The 22,564-nt window shown below is 41.3% G+C and overlaps 1 protein-coding gene across 7 annotated transcripts in view; it reads right to left on the bottom strand.

Annotated features, from left to right (window-relative positions):
- Positions 1 to 14,446: 14,446 nt before the first annotated feature.
- Positions 14,447 to 22,564, bottom strand: part of morf4l1 (mortality factor 4 like 1) — a 37,270-nt gene continuing 29,152 nt past the window's right edge. For 6 of the 7 annotated variants that reach the window (XM_055661388.1, XM_055661390.1, XM_055661393.1 and 3 more), the window contains 4 exons: positions 22,230 to 22,321; positions 20,145 to 20,317; positions 18,607 to 18,691; positions 15,040 to 16,844 (listed from right to left, as the gene is read on the bottom strand). In XM_055661388.1, the coding sequence (XP_055517363.1) occupies positions 16,760 to 16,844; positions 18,607 to 18,691; positions 20,145 to 20,317; positions 22,230 to 22,321 (435 nt within the window). In that variant the 3' untranslated portion in view covers positions 15,040 to 16,759. Of the gene's footprint in view, positions 14,905 to 15,039; positions 16,845 to 18,606; positions 18,692 to 20,144; positions 20,318 to 22,229; positions 22,322 to 22,564 lie in introns of those variants that run through there. The other variant, XM_055661389.1, reaches the window with a different exon arrangement.

The raw sequence follows: 22,564 nt of genomic DNA, 5'->3' as shown, positions 1-22,564 counted from the left end.
CATCCATGCATTCATTCAGTGTTTTTCCGACAGGTGATGCTTGACTGCAGACAGTTCAGCATTTTCTTTTTGTAAGTTCACTGAAATATACTGTATGCATTCACTTCTGGCAGTCAAGCCCCAATTATTTGATTGAATTGTCAATAATCAATTCAGATGTTTAACGAAATGAATAAATGGCAGCTAACAGATGAAGAGAAATTCACCTCATGATGTGTTTTACATTTTCCTTTGCACACTTCCTTAACTCTACACGCATCAATGCTCCAAGTTTAAAGTGAGATGACGAGCGTTCAGGCATACCTTGAATTATTCTGATACTTGGGAACGTTGATACTCGGATAAATGCTAAATGCATTTCGTTGTCTCTGTACTGTACACTGACAATGACAATTAAAATTGAATCTGAATCTGAATCCTCTGACTAAAGAAATTCCTCCTCATCACCTTCCCGAGGAAACGTCCTTTAATTCTGAGGCTATGTCCTGGACTCTCCCACTCGTGGAAATATCCTCTCCACATCCACTCTGTCCAAGCATTTCATTGTTTGGTAAGTTTCATTCTTGTAAACTCCAGCGAATACAGGCCCAGGACCGTCAAACACTCACATGCCTCCCATATCCTAATGACAGCAGATTCCTAGGCAAATTGGCCACTAAATAATTGCCCCTCATGTGTTGGTGAGTGGTAGAATGAGACAGTGGGGAGGGAGGGCTGGATTGATGGGAATGTGGGAGAACAAAATGGGATTAATGTAAGTGGATATTTGATGGTCCATCAGTGTTTACATGTTACATGGTGACGGCTCTAAGCCTTGGTGTAGCAGCATTGCATCTTGTAGAACGTACCAATGAGCTATAGTCAAAGGAGTTACATTTGAAGTGCTGAATCGGAAACTGATACAAAATGTTACTTCAGCATGGATCAGGACAAGCTGCTTATGCGCTAGGAAAGTTGAATGAACAACAATACAACACAGGAACAGGCCTTTCAGCTCACCATGTGTGGTGATGCCAATTTAAACTGAACTCATCTGCCTGCACATGGTTTATATCCCTCCATCCCCTGCAGCTCCTATTCATATACCTATCTAAATAAGACCATAAGACAGAGGAGCAGAATTAGGCCATTCGGCCCATCGTGCCTGCGAGCATGGCTGATCTATTTATCCTCTCCATTCTCCTGCTTTCTCCTCATAAGGCCGCCTAAAGGTTGTTACTGTGGTGTTGGAGTGACCCATACCCTGGCAACGAGAGAGAATACCGTCATGAGTAGTGGATTGTCTTTGCCGGGTCAGGAGGTGAGTTGCTGCCGAGCCTGTGATCTGCCGCTACTGATGCAGCTTTTATGAAGCTGCTACAATCAGGTGTCCTGTCAGTGGTGAATCTGAGCATATTAATGGTGGGAGATTTGCTGATGAGCAGTGGCGGTCTGGGTCTAAAAATATTGGTTGCCAGGAGACAAAGGGGGCCCATTTCATCAGGGGCCCACTTGATATAGGGGGCCCACTTCATCGGGGGCCCACTTGCCATCGGGCAAGCTGACACCCTTGCCAGACCGCCACTGCTGATGAGAATGACAATGAACATCAAGGGATGGCGATTGACCATTGTTTTTTTTAAACCCAACAGCGCACAAGGAAATTAACTTTGGAACCACCCAGTCCGTTTATTGCCTTCTTGTTGTTGTACAATGCTCCACTCCAACCCTCGCCATCTCTGTGGCCTTCATTGTTACCCAGTGCACTGACTACTGCAATTTGTTATGTGCCTTTGTGCATCATGTCAATCAAAACTGAACGCTAAACACCACTGAATTGTGCAAAGCTCTTTAAACAAAGCCCTTCTCCTCAGTATATCTTAATTCCCACACAAAATTACACATCCTCCACTGAGACTGTGGCTCATTAATAAATATTCTGGACAGCCGAGGCTGTACAACCCTTCCCATTGGGATTCCATCAGTCACCGCAGCCCAATTTAAATAACCCTTTAATGATTGCTCTCTGCCTCTTCGTGTCAAAGCAATTCCCTGTCCAATTTAGCATGTCATCAATGATTCATGAACATTCACCTTTGTTGCATGTCTTTCACACAAGTCTCTGTCAGAAATCTGAAGGTCGACACACATTATCAACTAAGTTTATTTTGATAGCTTACTGATGAAGTAGCTGTTAGTGTTGAGCAAAAAAAAACAAACTGCTGGAGGAACTCAGCAAGTCAGGCAACATCTGTGAAGGAAAAAGGACAGATAATGTTTTGGGTCAGGACCCGTCAGACTGAAGAACGTTCCATGTTACAGCACCACAGTGAAATCTCCGCAAAGTATGGCCACTTTGAATAAGTTGGCCTCCTCACTCTGACGAGACCCTCTCTCACAATCCACCCCCCATCCCAACCCCCCCCCCCCCCCCCCATCTGTGATTCCTGCTGCTCTGCTAACGTGTTCTCACTCAGACTCGCTACCACAGCTACTTGTCCTTCCTTGTAAGCCTGAAGAAGAGACCTGACCCAAAATATAAATTGTCCTTCCCCCTCCACAGAAGCTTTTGACCCACTAAGTTCCTCCAGCAGGTTGTGTTTTGCTCAGGATTCCAGCATCTGCAGTCCCTTGAGGCTATGAGTATATCGCTCCCCTTTCATTAACTATTACTTTAATAAACAGAAGCCAAACTAAAATGCTGGGAGTAAATTCCAGGTTGAAATCATTGGAGAGGTTGTGAAAGGCCAGAAACAGTGATGATCTAATCATCCTATCTGCAGTGATGATCTGATCATCCAACATTGGCATCTTGCCTTCATGAGACAAGCTGGGATTTCAACTAATTTCTCTGGATCAGTGCCCAGACCTAAAGAGAGTCAAGAGTGCACTATTGTCATTGGTCCCGAAACGGAACAATTAAACCCTTACTTGCAGGAGCACAACAGATATGCAAACATAGTACTAAGTAGACACTGCAATAAACAAGAAAAAGACATTCAATATATAAAAACAAACAAAGAAAGTGTAAAGACAAAAAGAAAGCCCAAAGCTCAAAGGAGCAAAGAATAAAACACAAAGCACCTCAAATTTTACCCACAAATAGTTTTATAGACAGTGCTAGGATTCAACAATTTAAATTAAGTCCATTTTTAATTAAGACAAGGTGGGCTGTTTTGTCTGTGAACTCACCAAAAAAATAAAATCACGTTCAGAGGCTTGGGTAAATACACTGGTTTAGAATATACACTGGTGGCAGGTGATGCTACACTGGACTGGATCACCAAGTAAGAGTGAGGTGGACGTGTTCTTGGATAAAGACCTCTGCCGAGAATGATTACTAGAAATCAATGAATGTATCAGCCAGAAACACTGGTACAAACAAGTTGTTTCCCTGAAGGGCAGTTGCTCTGTTGCTCTGTTGTATGTAATGATTGAAAATACTGCACTGAATGTGCCCAGTCACCCGAGATTTTCGATTACGATTTCTCCAAAATGTCAGATTGCACGTCTGAACTCCAGTAGTTGAGGAGCAGAGATCTCTTGCAGCTAAATATTGGGAAGCGGAGTCTCCATCACAAGCCCTGGTTCACAGCCATGACCGAGGAACAGCTGGATGTGGAGGCTGCAAGTGTGGAAGGTCAGGCTAAGAGAAATCCCTGTCCTGGTTCTGGGAGGGAGGATGCCGGGAGGAGACTTGCGAGAAATGGAATGAATGGATTGAGGCTCCTGTCAATGACGATGGAGAAGAATCCTCAGCAGAGGAGAAACACATTTTAGAAGCATAGGTGTGGAACGTGGGGATGTAGGCTCGGATTTCACAATCTAGTTGCAACATTGACATATCAAGATGGAAGAATGGAACTTAGCCATTACTGAGAATGGGGGGGGGTGGGGGGGGGGGGTGAGCATAATCAAGGGAGATGGTGGGCTGATAATGGATGTGGCTGCTTGACTATCCAAGGAAATCTAGATAGCAGAAGGGGAAAAAGAATCAGACCAGGTGCAGGTGGAGGAGAGGAATGGAGGGGAGGAATTTGGTAGGAGGGTCGATTCATGATTTAACTTCAGGGTGAGAACAGAAAGTCAATCTTGTATATTCACCATGAACTGGGGAAAGAGAAGGTGAAGGACCATTAAGCAGAACCGAAATAAAATAATTTACGCATATCCACACTGACCAATTTCCATTGTGGAAGAAGTGAGTGAATTTAAAGACAGTTTTTCTGCTTCAGTAGGCATTGGTGACGTTTTGGGTCGAGACCCTTCTTCAGACTCTGGTTTCGACCCGGAAAATCACCCATTCCTTCTCTCCAGAAATGCTGCCTGTCCTGCTGAGTTACTCCAGCATTTTGTGCCCTGCTTGTGCCAAGATGCTGAAGCTCTCAGTTAGGTCAGGAGCAGGACAATCAGCCTGCTACATTAGAACCCCATTACCTGCCTTTCCTCCACACCTTTTATTATTGTCACCTGAACTGAGAGACAGTGAAAGGCTTTGTTTTGCCTGCTATCTAGATAGATCATACCATACATGAGTAAAATCAAATCATACCCGTGCAATCGGCAGCACAAAAAAAAAAAAAAGGAAAGAGTGCAGTGTTTTGATGGTACTCAACATAATACAATCCAAGACATAAAGTGATGGAGTTACTCAGTAGATCAGGCAGCATCCATGAGGAACATGGATATGTGATGTTTTGGATCGAGACCCTTCTTCAGACATTTGGATGAAAATTTGCTACCTCATGCCTCTTCTGAATGGTATTTTTAAGTTATTACAGTTTCCCAATCAGTTTTCCTACTTCTACCTTCTCAAATCCTTTGAACGTTTTCAGCATCTAAATGGGATAAAGGGATTAGAAGAGCACAAGCTATGTTGATCAAATCTATCCTCATAGTTCACTCTCCAAGCCAGGGTATCGGGTTTATCTGTGGAGTAATCTCTCCAAGGTGATGTTCTTCTGAAGGAAACACGGGGCAGGAACAGTTTCCCTCATTGTGGCTTTACAACATTAAAAAACATTTCAAGGTACTTTGAAGAAACTATTTTAAGCAAAACTTGACACTGAGCCGAGAGAGAGAGAGATATTAGAGGAGGTGACCGGAAATATGTTTAAAGATGTAAATTTTAAGGAAGGAGTGTAGAGAGGATTAAGAAGTGAGTTGCTGAACTTGGAGATTTGACACTACAGGCACAGGCGGAAGGTGGAATGTGGAAGCTCAAAGTAGTCCAGATGAGAATTTATAAAACATTTAAAACCCGATAGAAATGGATTTAGAAAATATAAATGTATCGCTAAATGATAATTTTGTAGCACAAAGTAGCATCATCAGTGCATTTTACAGCCGTCATCAATGAGCACTCCCTGCAAAGTGATTGAGACGCTAACAGTTTATTTAGTAGCTTTGGAACCTCAGGACTTCCCAAAATCCTGTATGCTCAATGAAATACAACTTGAAGTGCAGACAATTGTTGTAAGAAATCTGGCCTCCAATTGACACAAAGCAAGTTGCCACTATCAGGAAAGTGACAGTGACTAGTGATGTGACCTTTCTAACGATGGTGATTGAGGGGGAGACAATGACCAGGCCTCAGGAAACACTGTGCTGCTGTCCAAAATAGTGCCACAGGGGCCCTGGTGGAAAGTCTCAGCAGAGTGAAGACACGGCACTCCTTCAGTTGTACATCATAAGATTTTCATGTGAGGAATGATGGGTTTGTCATCTCAGAAGGAAAAATGGGAGTGTGTTTGAAGTGTCAAATCCTGTTCAAGTTTATTGGATCGGAGCTCGGATTTGGATTTGTCTCGTCAGATCAGGTGATGATCTGTTTAATGTTAGGGAGATTGATTTCATGTCAGCTGAGTATAATTATAGTCAGTTTCCTTCTCTTAACTGAAATAACCTTAAACAAATGTTTCAATGCTGATGTATTTACATTTTTTTTTTAAAAGTCCAGTAATGTTTTTGAAGTCAAAGTGAAACTTAGTTACTGCATGAATGGTAGAGTAATTGTACCCATGTGGCAGTCAAAATTGAAATACCAGTAATTAAGTGCTACACTTATCTGAAGAGGAGCCTCCAAGATGCTTTAGATTATTATCCCACTGTCAAAACGCATTTGCATCGAGACAAGATGTGAGATGCAGGAGGCAGCTCGAAGTGGAGTGGGGCTGGGGAGATGTCGCAGGAAATGAGACATGGCACAACAGCAAATAAAACATTGTATGTAGTTGTGGGTGGCACAGGGCAGTGATCTCCCTACCTGATCTCCCGGTTATTGAACACTATAATTCAGAATCTCCTTCTCATTCCCACAGACCTTTCTGTCCTAGGTCTCCTCCATTGTCGGAGTGAGGCTAAACGCAAATTGGAGGAACAGCGTCTCATATTTCGCTTGAGCAGCTCACAGCCCTCAACATATGAACAGGCATGAACATTGACTTCTCTAAAGTAACTCCGGCATTCCCTCCCTCACCATCCCTCCCTCACCCAAGTCGCACTAGCTTCTCATTTTCACCCAACAGCTAACCACGGCCTGTTTCCTTTATCATTGTTACTTTTTGCATATCTTTAATTCGTTGTTCTATATCGCTCTACATCATCGTCCATAACCCTTTCCCGTGACCTTCATTCTGAAGAAGGGTCTCGACCCGAAACATTACCCATTCATTCTCTCCAGAGATGCTGCCTGTCCCGCTGAGTTACTCCAGCATTTAGTGTCTATCTTCGGTGTAAACCAGTGTTTGCAGTTCCTTCCTGCACTGTAAGCAGGAATTGTGTACGGTGATATGTAAATGATGCATTCAAATTAAAACCTGGAGGAGGCACAGAGGAAATAAATTGATCACCATTCCCTACTTGCTGATGTGTGGCTGATGCCAAACAGTTTATCTGTGCTTGCCACAATGAATTATACGACAGTTCCCATAATCAATTAGACTCGCAATTTATTTCCAATCAGCATCCTCAATTAACATCGTTTCTAATAGCCTACATTCTCAAGATTCAGTATTATTTACAATCAGAGAATTATATGACTTTAATATGCTAATTTGCTTACACAAATTGCATGTAATTAGTGTGTGATTAAAACGTTTCCCTTTTTGCCTGGTAAATAAGCTCTCCATGTTTAATGAAGACGGGATCTGTCTCTTAAACTGTTAATTGAAGTAATAATTCTATGGCCAATCATAATTCTCGCTTTCAAAAACAAAATATTGTCAATGCTGGATATCTGAAATAAAGCCAGAAAATCAAATAAAAAGTTACCAGTCAGGCAGCACCAGGAGAAATTGTTACATTTCAACTCAATTGCCTTGCTGTTACTTTTGGTTTATTATTTTCAACTTGTGTATGCTATCCAATTAAATCTTACTATGAGCATAATCGAGCCACACACAGTAGGTAGTGTAAAGAGAAAAGCAGAATATAATGTAACAGCTTTTTAGTGTTATTGTTAGAGAAACTGACATTCCATCTAACGTTACAGTAGATATGGAGCAAATTTTAGCTGCAGACGAAGGAGGGAATATACAGAGGGAATAAATGGGAATGGAGGGACAGAGGGAATACATGCAAAGGTCTTTGACAGCTAGAGGATAGTGGTGCATAGGTGACAGAAGTGTTTATGATGCTGTCAGAGGGAAGGTGTAACCGAAGGAGCAGGAATAGATGATCTAAATCTGAAATTACCAGAAAAGCAGAGAAACATATTCTCCCTTATTTTCTCTCTCCCTGACACCCGTTCCTTCTATTCGCCCTGTTCCTTCTTTCTTTCCAATGCAGTTAAAACCCGTTTCATTTCCTACTTCTGTTTTTATTTTTAATTTTTAATTTGGATCTCAATTTAAAAGCATATTATTGGTTTAGGGGTGGTGCAATGAAGGTTTACTGGGTTTCAAAATTCAAGTGTTTTATAAATGAACACAAATACAATTTCAAGAACTGCGTGCACAATGTGGTATGAATTGTTTGCAACATTGTTGGGCCAGCCACTGGTGTTCAATGAGTGCTAACTACTTTCACTAAAGGGAAGGGGAATTTAGTAGGTCGGGCAGCATTTGTGGATGAAATGGACAAATGGTCAGCAGCCTTCTCAGACTGAAACATCATCTGTCCATTTCCCTCTACACATGTTGCCTGACCTGCTGAGTTTCTCCAGCATTTTATTTTTCAGATTCCAGCATCTGCAGTCTTTTGTCTCTTCAATAAAGGACGTGTTGTTGATAGATCTACATGTTACTTACCTTTGTGAACACAATCCAAATGATCGAATAGATACTACAAGACAGATCCTTTGAGAGTTTGGGAGATGATCTCGTTAAAATATATAAATTTCTGAGTAGAATTTATAGGATAAATGATGAAACTCTGTTTCCCCTGTTGGAGAATCTCAAATTAGGGGGCCATTAAATCGCCAAATCTTTCCCGTGGGGAAGGAAGCCCCCACCCCCTCTGTCCATACCAGCTCACACAACAGCAATACCACTAGTCCCACATCCTGCCCTCTCCCAAATGCCCCGCAAATGCATTCCTTTCAGCTTATCCAGCTACCTTCTCAACACTGTTTGAATATGCCAGCACTGCTTCCTCAGCGGGTGCAGCAGCATCTATGGAGCGAAGGAAATAGGCAACGTTTTGGGCCGAAACCCTTCTTGAAGGGTTGTGTACTTGTTCTTGTGTACCTTCTTTTTTGAAGTGTCGGGTGTTGATATAAGCGGAAAGGGGAAAGATTCAAGAGGACCCGAGGGATGGTTTTCACTCAGTGGGTGGAGGATATATTGAACAAACTGTCAGAGGACGTGGTACAGGCGAGTACAATTACCGTATGTTTAAAAGACATTTGGACAGGTACATGGATAGCAATGGAACTCAATCTCCTGCCTCCCAATGTCTGCACACTCTCATAGCCGACTTGCTGCTCAATATGTTTATGACGGATCTACTCCAGGCCTCAGACATTCTCCATACTGTTCAACCTGTTCTGTCATTTAATAAGAGCGCAGCCAATCTGATTGTAATCTCAATTCCACATTTGCCATCTAACCTTTCACCCACTTATTTATCAAAAAATCTCTAACTTTAATCAAAGATTCTGCATCTATTACCTTTTTAAATTAAAAAAAAAAAAGTTTCAAAGGCTAATGATCCCCAAAAATAAATCATCCCATCTTTACCTTAAATGGGAGAATTTGTTTTTTAAATAGTGACCTGTTATTTCTGGGTTCCACAAGAGGAAACATTCTCCCTGCACCCACCCTCTCAGACATCTCAGTATCTATGTTTCAATCACGTCCCCCTTTGCTCTGTTGCACTCCCAGCAGATACCAGCCCAGACCAAATTAACTCCCTTTAGGGAAAAATAAGTGTGCGGTATTAATTTAAAGATTCTTAACACCATCGGTTGAGATCATCCTGTTTTAGGGTTAATATCACATTCAACAGTGCAATTGCTCGTGCCTGCGCTCCAATGATACATGCTATGATCGCATTTGCAGTGTTCAGGGCAGGTCCGAGTACTTACTGTGTGATCTGCTGCCCCCTGCATGTTTAAGTTAATGCCTGAGGCATCTTTCCCCACTGACAACTGACAAGGTGAAGAGGATGTTCTGAAGCGCACCTAGATGTGGAGAAAGCTGGCTTACACATTACCATCTGGGGTTACGATTTACATCACTTCGGGGTTTCCAAAATTTATTGGACACTTGCAACTTCTTGTGAGAAGATAGCGTGCAGTGTCATAGATAAGGTGTGATGAAGAGTGTAGGAAGGAACTGCAGATGCTGGTTTAAAGCAAAGATAGACACAAGATACTGTGAGTAACTCAGCGGGCCAAGCATCTCTGGAGAGAAGGGAATGGGTGGCGTTTCAGAAACGTCATCCATTCCTTCTCTCCAGAGATGCTGCCTATCCCCCTGAGTTACTCCATTATTTTGTGTCTCTCTTATGTCTGATGAAGAGACAGCATCAGGCTGATGTGTCTCGTTAAAGCTCTACTTCATTGCTGGGATTCCTCCAGGTACATCACATTACCTACACCCCCTGTATATCCTACAGTATCTCAAGCTTTTCCATCCCCAATAGATTTACAAAGGATTGGATGTGTAATAAAATGACCAATTGATCCAGTTTGCTCTCCACCGCGCAGGAAGTTACCTGTCGTCAGTCCGTTGGGATTAAGGGGACTGGCTTTTGCTCTGCCATGGGTGCCGAGGGAACAACACAATCATGCCGAAATGTCACCAACTCCTTTCCTCCAGAGATGATGTCTGACCCACTGAGTTACTCCAGCTTTGTGTCCTTCCATTGGAGTTTGCCCGGTTGAGCTCTGCTTTATTTCTAAAACAAGTTTGTTTCTCAGCTGAAGATATTAATAAAACAATGTCCCATTTGGGACCACGATGGCAACAGTCGCTCAGGCTGATGAACACTTCTACTCTTCTGTTTTCAGGGTTCAATCAATTAGCCAATTAAGAATCAATGAGTCAACAATTGACAGCCCAGTGAACTAAGATTACTGATAAAATTAGTTAGCAGTCTGCAAGATTTTGATAACTTGCTACTTTATAAAAGATTTAAGGTCATAAGTGATAGAACAAGAATTAGGCCATTCGGACCATCAAGTCTACTCTGCTATTCAATCATGGCCAATCTATCTCTCCCCCTAACCCCATTCTCCTGCCTTCTCCCCATAACCTCAGACACCTGTACTAATCAAGAATTAACCCCTGCTTTAAAAAATATCCAGACTTTGCCTCCACAGCCTTCTGTGGCAAAGAATTCCACAGATTCACCACCCTCTGACCAAAGAAATGTCTCCTAATCTTCTTCATAAAAGAACACCTTTTAATTCTGAGGCTATGACATCTACTCCCAGACTCCAACTAGTGGAAACATCTCTCCACATCCACTCTATCCAAGCCGTTCACTATTCTGTATGTTTCAATTAGGTCCTCCCTCATTCTTCTAAACTCCAGTGAGTACAGGCCCAGTGCCAACAAATGTTCACCATAGGTTAACCTACCCATTCCTGGGATCATTCTTGTAAACCTCCTCCAGAGCCAGCACATCCATCCTCAGATATTGTGCCCAAAATTGCTCACAATATTCTAAATGCGGCCTTACCAGCACCTTAGAGCCTCAGCATTACATCCGCTTTTGTATACAAGCCCTCTTGAAATAAATGCCAGCATTGAGTTCGCTTTCTTTACTACCGTTCCGACTTGCAGGATAACTTTTTTGGAACCAGCACCAGCACTCCCAAGTCCCTTTCCATCTCCGATTTCTGAATTATCTCCCCATCTAGAAAATAGTCCATGCCTTTATTCTTAAATGCCAAAATGCATGACTCCACACTTTGCTACAAATGGTATATTCCATCTCACACTTCTCAGCCCACTTTCCTAACATGTGAAAGTCCTTCTGCAGAGTCCCTGCTTCCTCTACAATACCCGCCCTTCCACCTATTTTCATATCATCCACAAACTTGGCCACCAAACATTCAATCCCCTCGTCCAAATCACGAACATAAGTGAAGAGTAGCATCCCCAGCACCAACCACTGCAGAACTTTGCTAGCTGTGACAGCCAACCAGAAAACGCCCCCTTTATTGCCACTGGCTTCTGCCATCCAGCCAACCTGCTATCCATACTAGTATCTGCCCTTTGATACCATGGGCTCTCATCTTCCTTTGCAGCCTCAAATGTGGCACCTTATCAATTTGTTTCTTGATTTTATTATCTTAACCCCCAGCGCTTTATCCCAAGTCTCTTTGGTGCTTTATCCTACGGCACAGAGGAAGCGGGGACCGATTAATCGATCCTGAGGAAATGGCATCTGACACAATAGAAAGTCTGACTGATTCAACCACCATGTGCCAGATTCACACTGAAGTATATAACCTCTTTCCAAATATCAGGTAACGTCTCTGGAAAAATGGACACAATCACACAATGCATTTTCCAAAACAAAATGTAATGGAATCAGACATGACTTATTCTGTCACAACAAACCATAGTGAAAATTAAAAGCAAACCTGACAGCTTACATATGTGTAAATTGACTGATTGTGGCACAAAATGGCAAAATAATACTAAGCACAGAGCAAGACCATAATATAAAGATGATCCGGCATTCTGTAGGTGGGTACGGCAATGAGTGGTGAAACTGGATCTCAGGCAGAGCAGTCTTACCTGTTGTTGCTCAAAGCAAGTCCGAATCACAGGAGAGGCTACAGCAGAGGACATGTCGGGTACATTCCTTCCAACACAGGAATGTCAGGTGTCACATTTCAAGAGGAAGAATGAGGAGAGGTACAAAAACAAAACGAATTTCAAGAGGTGCAAAAAACAAAATTTTGCGATTTATTTGCGTAAATTGTTGAAAGTGGCAGGTCGGTTGAGACAGAAGTTAAAATAACAAGATTCCAGGCTTTATAAATTGATGCATATAGTACAAGAGCAAGGAAGCCCTGAGAAACATTATAGACAGCTAGTAGTCTACAGTCATAGTCTATAGTCCAGTTTTTGGTGCTATACTTTAGGGAAGACCTGAGGGAGAAGGTGCAGAAGAGATTTGTTAGAATGATTGTGGGGATTAGGAGTTTTTATTATTTGGATATGCTAGAGATTCTTGGAACAAGGGACGTTGAAAATTGATCCAGTAAAGGTATTGAAAATCCAGAACGATCTGGAGCGAGTGTATGGAAACACTTCCTGTTAGTGGAATGGTCAAGAAGCATGAACATACCATGAAAGTGATTGGCAAAACCACTAAAAATTTACACAAGGAAAAATTGCCTTTGGTGGTAAGTGGTTGGGGTCTGGAATGTTCTTCTTGGGGGAATGGAGAAGGCAATTTGGGTTCAGAAAAGCACTGGAAAAAGAGCTTAGAAAAATAAAATTGCATTGAAAGCATGCGGCTGTCGGATCAATTGGACCTGACATACTGCATGTCATCTTTGTGCTGACTTTCACATCAGAACATGCTATGAACAGCTTAAATAGTAGACAAGACTATTCTACCTTATTTCTGTTCTCCTCACAGCATACTGTTTCGCCAGCAAACTTGGAAATTGTACCGTGTCCTCAAGTTCACATACTAGTGTGACATGATATATTTAGCTGCCAGCTGAAGTAGTTGAGGCAGGTACAATAACATATAAAAGACCTTTGGGCAGGTACATGCATGGGAGTTGTGCCAAACGCACCAAATGGGACTAGCATAGATGGGGGATCTTGGTTGACAAATTGGGCTGCAGGGCCTGGTTCCTGGCTGTGTGACTCAGACTGGACAATATAACCAGATCCTGCAGTGGAACGAGTTACAACAGCTGAGCGAAGTAAAATATCTATTTTCCAGATGCTCTTTTTTTTTTGCATAAAGGGTACACAACTCTGACACACTTAAATATTCTTTCATTTCTCTAAAGATAAAAATAAAAAACGACTAACCTATTTTTAATTACACTGACTCAGAAATAAATAATCAAAACACCAAGAAGTTCTACTCATTATTGCGTTGGGGTATTTGTGGAAGCTGACAGTATGCAAGATGTCCCCCAAATGGACTTCACCTCAATCAGTATGGGGTTTCCTACCATTGCAAGAGGTAATGTTAATGGCTCATGCTTTCAATCATATTTTGTTAAGACATTTACACATATCTAAACAAAATGGATAAAAGCAATCTGGGAACAAAGCGACAATTTTCTGAAGTAGGGTCTTGACCCGAAACGTCACCCATCACATCTCTTCAGAGATGCTGTCTGTCCCGCTGAGTTACTCCAGCATTTTGTGTCTATCTTCGGTTGCATTTGGATTTTTGGCCAGTTTAATAATAAGGAGTAAGCCATTTAGAACGGAGTTGAGGAAAAACTTTTTCTCACAGAGAGTTGCGAGTCTGTGGAATTCTCTGCCTCAAAAGGCGGTGGAGGCCGGTTCTCTGGATGTTTTCAAGAGTTAGATAGAGCTCTTATAGATAGCGGAGTCAGGGGATACGAGGAGAAGGCAGGAATGGGGTACTGATTGTGGATGATCAGCCATGATCACATTGAATGGTGGTGCTGGCTCGAAGAGCCGAATGGCCTACTCCTACACCTATTGTCTATAAACCAGCAACGGCAGTTCCTTCCTAAACAGTTTTATCTCATTCTAGGAGAAAAAAAATGGCGTCATTTGCTTGGTGTGTCCTCCCTCTGGTCCATAAGCCTACATCGATATTAAATAGCAGAAACAAGGGAGTTCTTGTTTCAGAATTTAATTTGCAATTACAGATGAAGCATCCAGTACTCTTGCCTGTGTTTTAAACTGTGTTGTGAATGTGCCATTTCATGGATAGGATTACAGCTCATAACTCAACCATAAAATGCAGAGCTTAAGTGGTTCTATTTTAATATATTTAAAGCAACATTAACTAACCTGTTGAGATATATCAGTGCAACAAGACGCGTCCTTTTGAGTCTTAACAAGTCTCAAGTAAATATTGTCTGCCACAGTAAATCACAATAAAGATCCGTACAGACTCATTCTTTCACACAATTATACAAACCATACCTCCAAAATAACATTCTCGGAGGGTTCAACAGGATAAATTCTATGGACGAGTTGGGCTGAAGTGCCGATCTCTATGCTGTCGGACAACAAATTAAAGACTCACAGGGGAAAAGGTCTTGAGCCAAAACTTCACTTAATCCTTTTCTCCAGAGATGTTGCCTGATCCGTTGAGTTACTCCAGCTTTTTGTGTCTATCTTTGGTGTAGACCAGCATCTGCAGTTCCTTCCTGCACATAAAGGCCCAGAGGGCTGTAAACCTACATAATTTTCTACAACAGCATCTGTAGACCCTCAGATATTCAATATAGTGACGTTTCAGCAACAATAAATGTTTACGCACCATGGGAACCGAGAGGACAGTCCAGAGAGTCTGTGGAGGCAAGTCAGATGATCAGTGATGATCTTATTGGAATTGATGCAGGGCATACTCCCACCTCTTTTCTCCTGAGGAACATTTACACTCCTTTCATCCCCAACAGGCCACAAAGAGCACTCATGAAACCAAACATCATTCAACATTTTACTGGAATTTACAAACACAAGGATACAATTTTTATTTATGTACACAAACAACAGGCAAGTCTCATCAAGTTCTGATGCGCGTTGAAAGTGAGCATCAGATTGGACCTTCCATTCTCAGGTACAAGTTCTTAGAATTGCCCAGTCTTCAATGAACAGAAACAGACTTTGAAAAGTCCACAGGTTTACTTATAATAAGTTGTATAAAAAATGAACATGAATTTGAATATTGTACATTATCAAATACAAATGCAGAGAAGAATCTAAAAAAAACAGAAGATTTTACATAACTGCATCTTTGGAAAATCGACTCCCAAAAAGATCCATTTATTGATGTTATGCAGTAGAGTGACAGCTCTGTTTCCTGTACAAAGCCAATGTACCAGGGATGGCAATATATTTCTCTGGTAGAATCTCACACTTTGTCCTTCCTGGTGATATCACTGTCATTGGTGCCACAAAGGTTTTTCTATATACAATTTGTGCAGGAATGGAGATTTCTTGAGTTGTATATGGTTAGGCTGCTCTGTCCCACTCCCGCACTGCTGTGCACAGGCTTTTGACAATGCTTTTGTGATTCCCTGTAGTTCTGTGCAGATTGGCGAGGAAGTCCATCAGCTGTTAGCTGCATCACTATCGTAAGACTTTCAGCAAAGTAAACTCTGATTAACCAGCAAAAGTTTCAACACAAGTTAGTTCTGTACAGAATTTGAGGAAACAATACATCACCTTCCCCAATGCATCACCCTTCCCCTACAGACTAACCGAGTGTAGACTTGACATCCACAACAGGGAAGACGTCTCAGTATGGGCTGAAGGGTTTCTAACCCAAGTAACCAGAGCAGACGGTTCGACAGGGATCTGAACCAAATGCTGTTTAATGACTTCAGAGCTTGTTGTGTGTGCCCTTGATATGGTTCACACATGAAAAACGGCTATCGCAGAACGATGCCAGAACACTGCTAAAAACATGGAGTGTGACTGCACCCTAGACAGATCAGCACCCTCAGGCAAGGAGGAAGAAAAATGTTTCTTTCCTGCCAAGGTAATTTAATTAGCTTTTCAAAGCTCACTTTTACAGGAATTTTCTTCCTTCTCCGGGTTGAAAGTGTTGGAATGGAAATTGCTTCCATTTTCCATCTGTATTAAGCACTCAACTGTGCATTTTTACAAACAAAAAAAATCTGACTATTAAATGCATTTTCCACAAATGGATAGAAATCCACATGCAGCACGTGATACAGTTAAAATCCACCTCCTTGTATCATCAAGAGCTGAAAAATTACAAACTTGTTCTTTGTTATCATGGAACCCAAGTTCAAACTAATTTATCAGCCCAAAAAACAGGGCTATGATATAACCAATAAGCATAAACTGGATGTTTACAACATAACCATGATTAAGAACATTTTTAATGTTTGTATCCAAGGATAAAACCCAAACCATTCAGGAATTAAAGTATCTGGTTTCCTCCACACTGGCTCCACTACCCACACTCCATTTGCCAAAAAGACTACCAGAGGATGAAAAACCATCAATGGTAAAAGTCTACTAAAATGGTTTACAAATTACATTTGGAACCTCATTGCTGCAGGTACCAGCGGCAACAACTGCTGTACTTCAAATTGGTTAAAAAAAACCTGTACAAAAAAAAGTTAAATACAAAAAGAAATCATTACCAAAAGGTGAAATTACAGTTAGCACAGTCACACGGCCTTTCGATGATATTCTGGTGGTGCCACTTCATAATCACTTGGACTGAACAGACTTGAAGCATTCTTCACCAAGTACCTGAAAATGACGTGGGGTTGAAGAAAATAGAGTTACGAATAACAATTCAGTTACCAAGATGGTTAGTCACACCCCAATTTGCCTTCTCTATATTTGCCTTCGCTGTCTCTGTACTGTACACTGACAATGAAAGTTGAATCTGAATCTGACATGGACTCTGATGAAGCCCACATTTACACTGCACCTCCAATTTCTGTGCAAGTCGGATGCTCCCCAAATCCTCCACCTCTCAGCTATTCCAACCCACACCACAAAAAGCTGTTGAGCCAGAGATATGGATGGCAAGGAAATTTGTGAAAGACCCCCTATTTTTGCACATTCAAGGCAGCAAACAGGAGGGCAAATATAAGGCGTGAAATGGAGCTGGCATGTAAAGGTAAATCCTAACAGATTTTGCAGGCATATTAAGTGTAAAAAAGGGGATTGTGATAGAAGATCCACTTAAAGATCAACATGGCCACCTGTGTGTAGAGCCATAAAAGATGGGGGAGATATTAACTTAATGCTTCTCACCTGGTTGACAGAGGGGGAAGGGAAAAACCCATCACTACTGAGGTTCAATGGACAATGTTCCGTCTGGGGGCAAGTGTAGGAGGTGGGAGCAGTTCCAGTTGCCCGCTGCAAGATATCATTAAGGTCGAAGGGGTCAGAAGAGATGCCCCAGAATATTACTTGGGTTTGCACACATGGGTTATGGGGAGAGGTTAGATAGGCTGGCATTTTTTCTTCGAATATGGGGGCCCAGGGGGTGACTTTATTGAGGCGTACAGTATCAGGAGGGGCATGAATAAAGTGTAAGCAACCAGTATTTTCTGCAGGGTAGAGGATTGTAAAAATAGAGGACAGAAGTTTAAGGCAAGAGGGTGGAGATTTAAGAAGGACGTCAGGAGCAATTGTTTCATTCAGAGGATGGCCCGTAGCTGGAATGAGCTGCAGAGGAAATTATAGAAGTCGACACAATGACTTTTAAAAGACATTTGTTTCCCCTTAATCCCAACAACCTACCACTTCATCTGACATTGTATGTGTATTCTTTACTTCCAATCCTTAATCCCTTGCTAAATTCTATACTTGCTCAAAATTTCAATCTTCCACTTCTAATAAAGACTACAAGGTAAGAACAGTTCATTCTCCAGATGACCCGAGTATTTTCCCAGAATTTATTCCCTTACACTGATTTTCACTGGTATGCAGACCAGACTTTAAATGTTTGACAGTCTGACATTCCACACAACTTCCTATATATGTTGCCCAGGCTGTAAGAACATTCACCCCATTATCCACCGTATTTTTTAAGGCGTAGGAAAGAAATGCAGATGCTGGTTTACACCGAAGATAGACACAAAATGCTGGTAGACAAAAATGCTGGAGAAACTCAGCGGGTGAGGCAGCATCTATGGAGCAAAGAAAATTGGCACCGTTTCGGGTCAAGACCCTGAAGACTTGTCTGAAGACCCAAAACGTTGCCTATTTCCTTCGCTCCATAGATGCTGCCTCATCTGCTGAGTTTCTCCAGCATTTGTCTACCTTCGATTTTCCAGCAATCTGCAGTTCCTTCTTAAACACAAAATGCTGGAGTAATTCAGCGGAACAAGCAGCATCTCTGGATAGTAGGAATGGGTGACGTTTTAACTCTGAAGAAGGATCTCAACCCGAAACATCGCCCATTCCTTCTATCCAATGATGCTGCCTGTTCCACTGAGTTACTCCAGCATTTTGCGTATATTTTTAAAGGCTTTAGGTATTTTGAAATTTTACTTACTTTAAGAAATCGTGCAAGTAATTTAGCAGCAAGGCCAAACTCTTCTCATCCAAAGGTGTGTACGCTAGCATTGCTCCTATTCGCACTGTTAGAGAGAAGCTGGACTTTAGAAGAAAGTATTGTTACAGCATTCATTCCACAGAACAGAAGTGGGCTAATCAAAGCAGTTTGCCCATGCTTCACACAACTCTCCTTCTGTAATAACATCTCAGTGTCTCCAATTCTTTCAGATATTGAACTAAATGCTTGTTATTCACTCCATCTGGCAGCAAGCTCCACCACATTCTCTGCACTAGCAATCTCCTCAATTCCGACTGGATTTTTAGTAACCACATATTTAGTCCCTTGATTTAGATTTGCCTTCAGACTGAAATATCCCTGCAACCACCTGATCAAATCCTTTTGTAATATAAAAGGGGTCAAGTCATCCTTCAGTTTTCTGCCAGCTCTGCTTTGTGCGTCCTTCTCTGATAAAGGAGCTATTATTACTGCTATTATCTTCACACATCAAAGCGTTGGCAACAGCACAATGGACATTTTTTAGCGTGGAAAATACAATGATACTCACTCCGTCACACATATTTGATCAAGTGAATGCAATCAAATTTCTCTTAAATGGTCCAGCGAGAAGCAACTGGGATGAAGTTGATTGTTTCTATTTTTACGTCAGTAGGCTGTTGGCCGAGCATCAAAAATGTGTCTAGAAATAGGATTTTGTGACCCAAGTCACCAAACTACATGAAATTTTCACATATTGTGTAAATTTTTTTATATAAATCACCCCTGAAACTCTATATGAAGAAGACTTGCACATTTTTATTAAATTAGAGAAAAACCGGAAAAATGTCGGGAATCAGCAGGGACTTTGAAGGCTTTCTTGTACTTTAATCCACTTCGCAGCACTTTTCTTCAGCCTTTTTTTAATGCTTTTCCCACTAAATACAATTAACTTGCTGCAAGTTTCCACGACATTTATTCCACAGAACAACAAATTGGAATCTCCAGTAAAACAGGCATCTGTGAAGCCCCCTCAGCCATTTAGTGTGCTAGCCCGAAACAAAGCGCGTGATTGGCCAACTGGCAGACAACTCAATGTTAAACGTGCTTTGATTGGACTAAAAAATTCCCGACATTTTTCCGTTTTTTCTCTAATTTAATAAAAATGTGCAAGTTTTCTTCATATTGAGTTTCAGGGGTGATTTATATCAATATTTTTACACAATATGTGAAAATTTCATGTAGTTTGGTGACTTGGGTCACGAAACTGCAGAATAAAGCTCCTCGGCCCACAGCCTACAGGTTTCTAGCACCGGATGTTTTTGATTTTATTTCACTTCTCATTTCTGAAGGGCAACTTTCTCCACACAGAGGGTGGTATGTATGTGGAACGAGCTGCCTACTTTCAAATGAGAAATATCGAACTGGGTTACAGAGGGCTGCAACTGTCCCCAACATCTCCAGCTTCTGCAGAATGAAGGAACAAAACTCTGAAGACTCGGCGCAGAGCTACAATAATTCAGGACGTTAATCAAACTTGCCAAACAATCGAAGGAGATGTGGTGCTCCGTAAATCTGTGCCATAGATGCATCAGGGTGATCTGCCAGGATCTCTGCATATTGTGGACGCTCAAATTTGTACAGCAGCTGAGTCCCCAACATCACATTGAAGTATTCCTTTATTCCTGCAACTACTTCATTAACAGCATATTCCCTGAAAATGAAAAATCACAACTGAGCAACCAGGAGAACGCCAAAATCAGTTTCTGTCATTGGAAATAATCAAGGTACCAGAGCAACCCTAAGATGAAGTTTGATAGTTTTATCGGGTAGATTGAGAGACAATATTTTCCTGAATTTATTATCAGAGGGATCATGAACCTCGGAATTCACCACCCCAAGGAACAGCAGAGGTGGAGTAATGGAATACATCCAAGTTGGAGTTGCTCTGCCGGTCAGGCAGCATCTCTGAAGGAAATGGATTCATGATGTTTTGGGTCAGGACCCTTCTTCTGACTGATTGTAGTGTGGGGAGGTGGGGGGGGGGGGGAGAAACTGAAAGCTAGTTTTAAAAAAACATGACAAATCGAGGCCAGCAACAGATAACCTCAGGCATCTGCTATGCTAATTGTTGGCTAGAGATGGTGCGAGCCCAAGAGGGATACATCATTGCGAAATTTAGAACTAGTTAATGGACTTTTAGTGGGGGGGGGGAGGAGAAAGGAAAGAGAGGGGTTTGTAGAAGTTAACTAAAATATGTCCTGGTTTTTTCTCGTATCCAGACCCCCCCCACACTCCACTACAATCAGTCTGAAGAAGGGTACCAGCTCAAAACATCACATCCATTTTCTCCAGAGATGCAGCCTTACCCGCTGAGTTACTCCAGCATTTTCTGTCTATCTTTCATATAAACCAGCATCTGCAGTTCCATTATATTACATTCAAGATGGAGATTGACAAACATTCAAATTAAACTAGAGCAAAGGGTCATATGAAAGTCGTGCTGTAGCCAAGATTGAGTTATCCAAAATATTATTAAAGGATGGAGCACATGGGAGGGGTCAATTGGCCAAATAGTTTTCTAATTTTCCAATATTAAAAATAATCCAATCCATACAAGTCCATATTGTTTGCCAACAATTCCCCAAAAATTGATCAGAATGTTGCAGATGTTCCTTTATTCCAAAGAATTCAGTAGAGGGAGGACAAAGCATTGATAAAGTGAAGGGAATCCAAATAGGAGAATGGTCAAGCATGAAACAAAGATAAAAGCCAACAGCAGCTGATTTAGAACAATATGGGAAAATAAAGAAATGGCTGAGAAATTAAGAATATTGGTCTTCATGAAGTATACAGAAATGTTCTGTGCAGACTCTCAAACAATCACTATCTTATGGTAACTACAGAATTCTGATGTGTTTGACAAGGAAATTGCAGAGTTCTGGTGTGTAGAACCAGAGATCAAGAAAACAAGTGCTCTGGAGAAAGGTTGTGGGTGAGTGGGTGAGTAATTCAAGAGACAGAGTGTGAGATATTAATGGAATTGAGAGATAGATAGATTAATTGAAGAATCAAAGGATATGGTTAGTATAGTAACAAACTCCAGAGTAAAAGAACAGCCATGTTTGCATTTAAGACTTGGTCCTTCTTCCATTATGTGATACCAATAGAATGTGATCCACAGATATCTTGACAGTAATAATATCTACACACTTATTTTAGTTCTGATGAAAGAACATTGAAATGAAATGTTATCATTACTCACTCAGATGCTCTCTGGGCTGCTAAAAGTTCCTAGCATTTTTGTTTCTTTCAAAAACAAGAGATAAACATCCATTTTATTTTTGTTTTCAAGCAAAACCATTCATCCAAGGTTGAGATGTGGAACAGATTCAAGGAATGGTCACCGATTGTCAACCCTAATGGGTCAGTCTTTTTCGAGCATCTCAAGTTGCCAATAGACATTTTCGATCTTCAAGAATGCTATCCTTACCATGGCAAGTAAAACCAGGAGGAAGGGAGCTCCAGAGAAAGGTCAAGCCTCTCTAGAGATCCCAATGAAAATTCCAGTATTAGCTTCTCAGTATTTTAAAGTTATATAAGACAGCAAACATAAATACACTCACTTGTTATTGTCAGTGTTCCCACGTGACTTTTTGTAGTTAGCATACTCTTCCAGAACAGTGTCAACATTCTTTTTAGCAGGCAAGTGAAACAGCTTTAAAGACATATAATTGCTGGTTAGGATGTATAGCCATATTACAAATACATGAATGTTGGTCAATACAAACCTGCAACATTCATTCTCAATTATTAAAAGTAACAATCTACTCTACCAATTAATTGCAAACATATTTAAAATTCTAATCATATAAACAAATTTGTAGTTCACCGATCACATCTATTATTTATCCAACCTCAGCAATGTTTATTTTCCGCGATGTAAAACAATGGTGTAGTA

The sequence above is a fragment of the Leucoraja erinacea genome, chromosome 33 (assembly GCF_028641065.1).
Source record: "Leucoraja erinacea ecotype New England chromosome 33, Leri_hhj_1, whole genome shotgun sequence".
Lineage (NCBI taxonomy): Eukaryota > Metazoa > Chordata > Chondrichthyes > Rajiformes > Rajidae > Leucoraja > Leucoraja erinaceus.
This window is presented reverse-complemented; position numbering and strand designations above follow the sequence as displayed.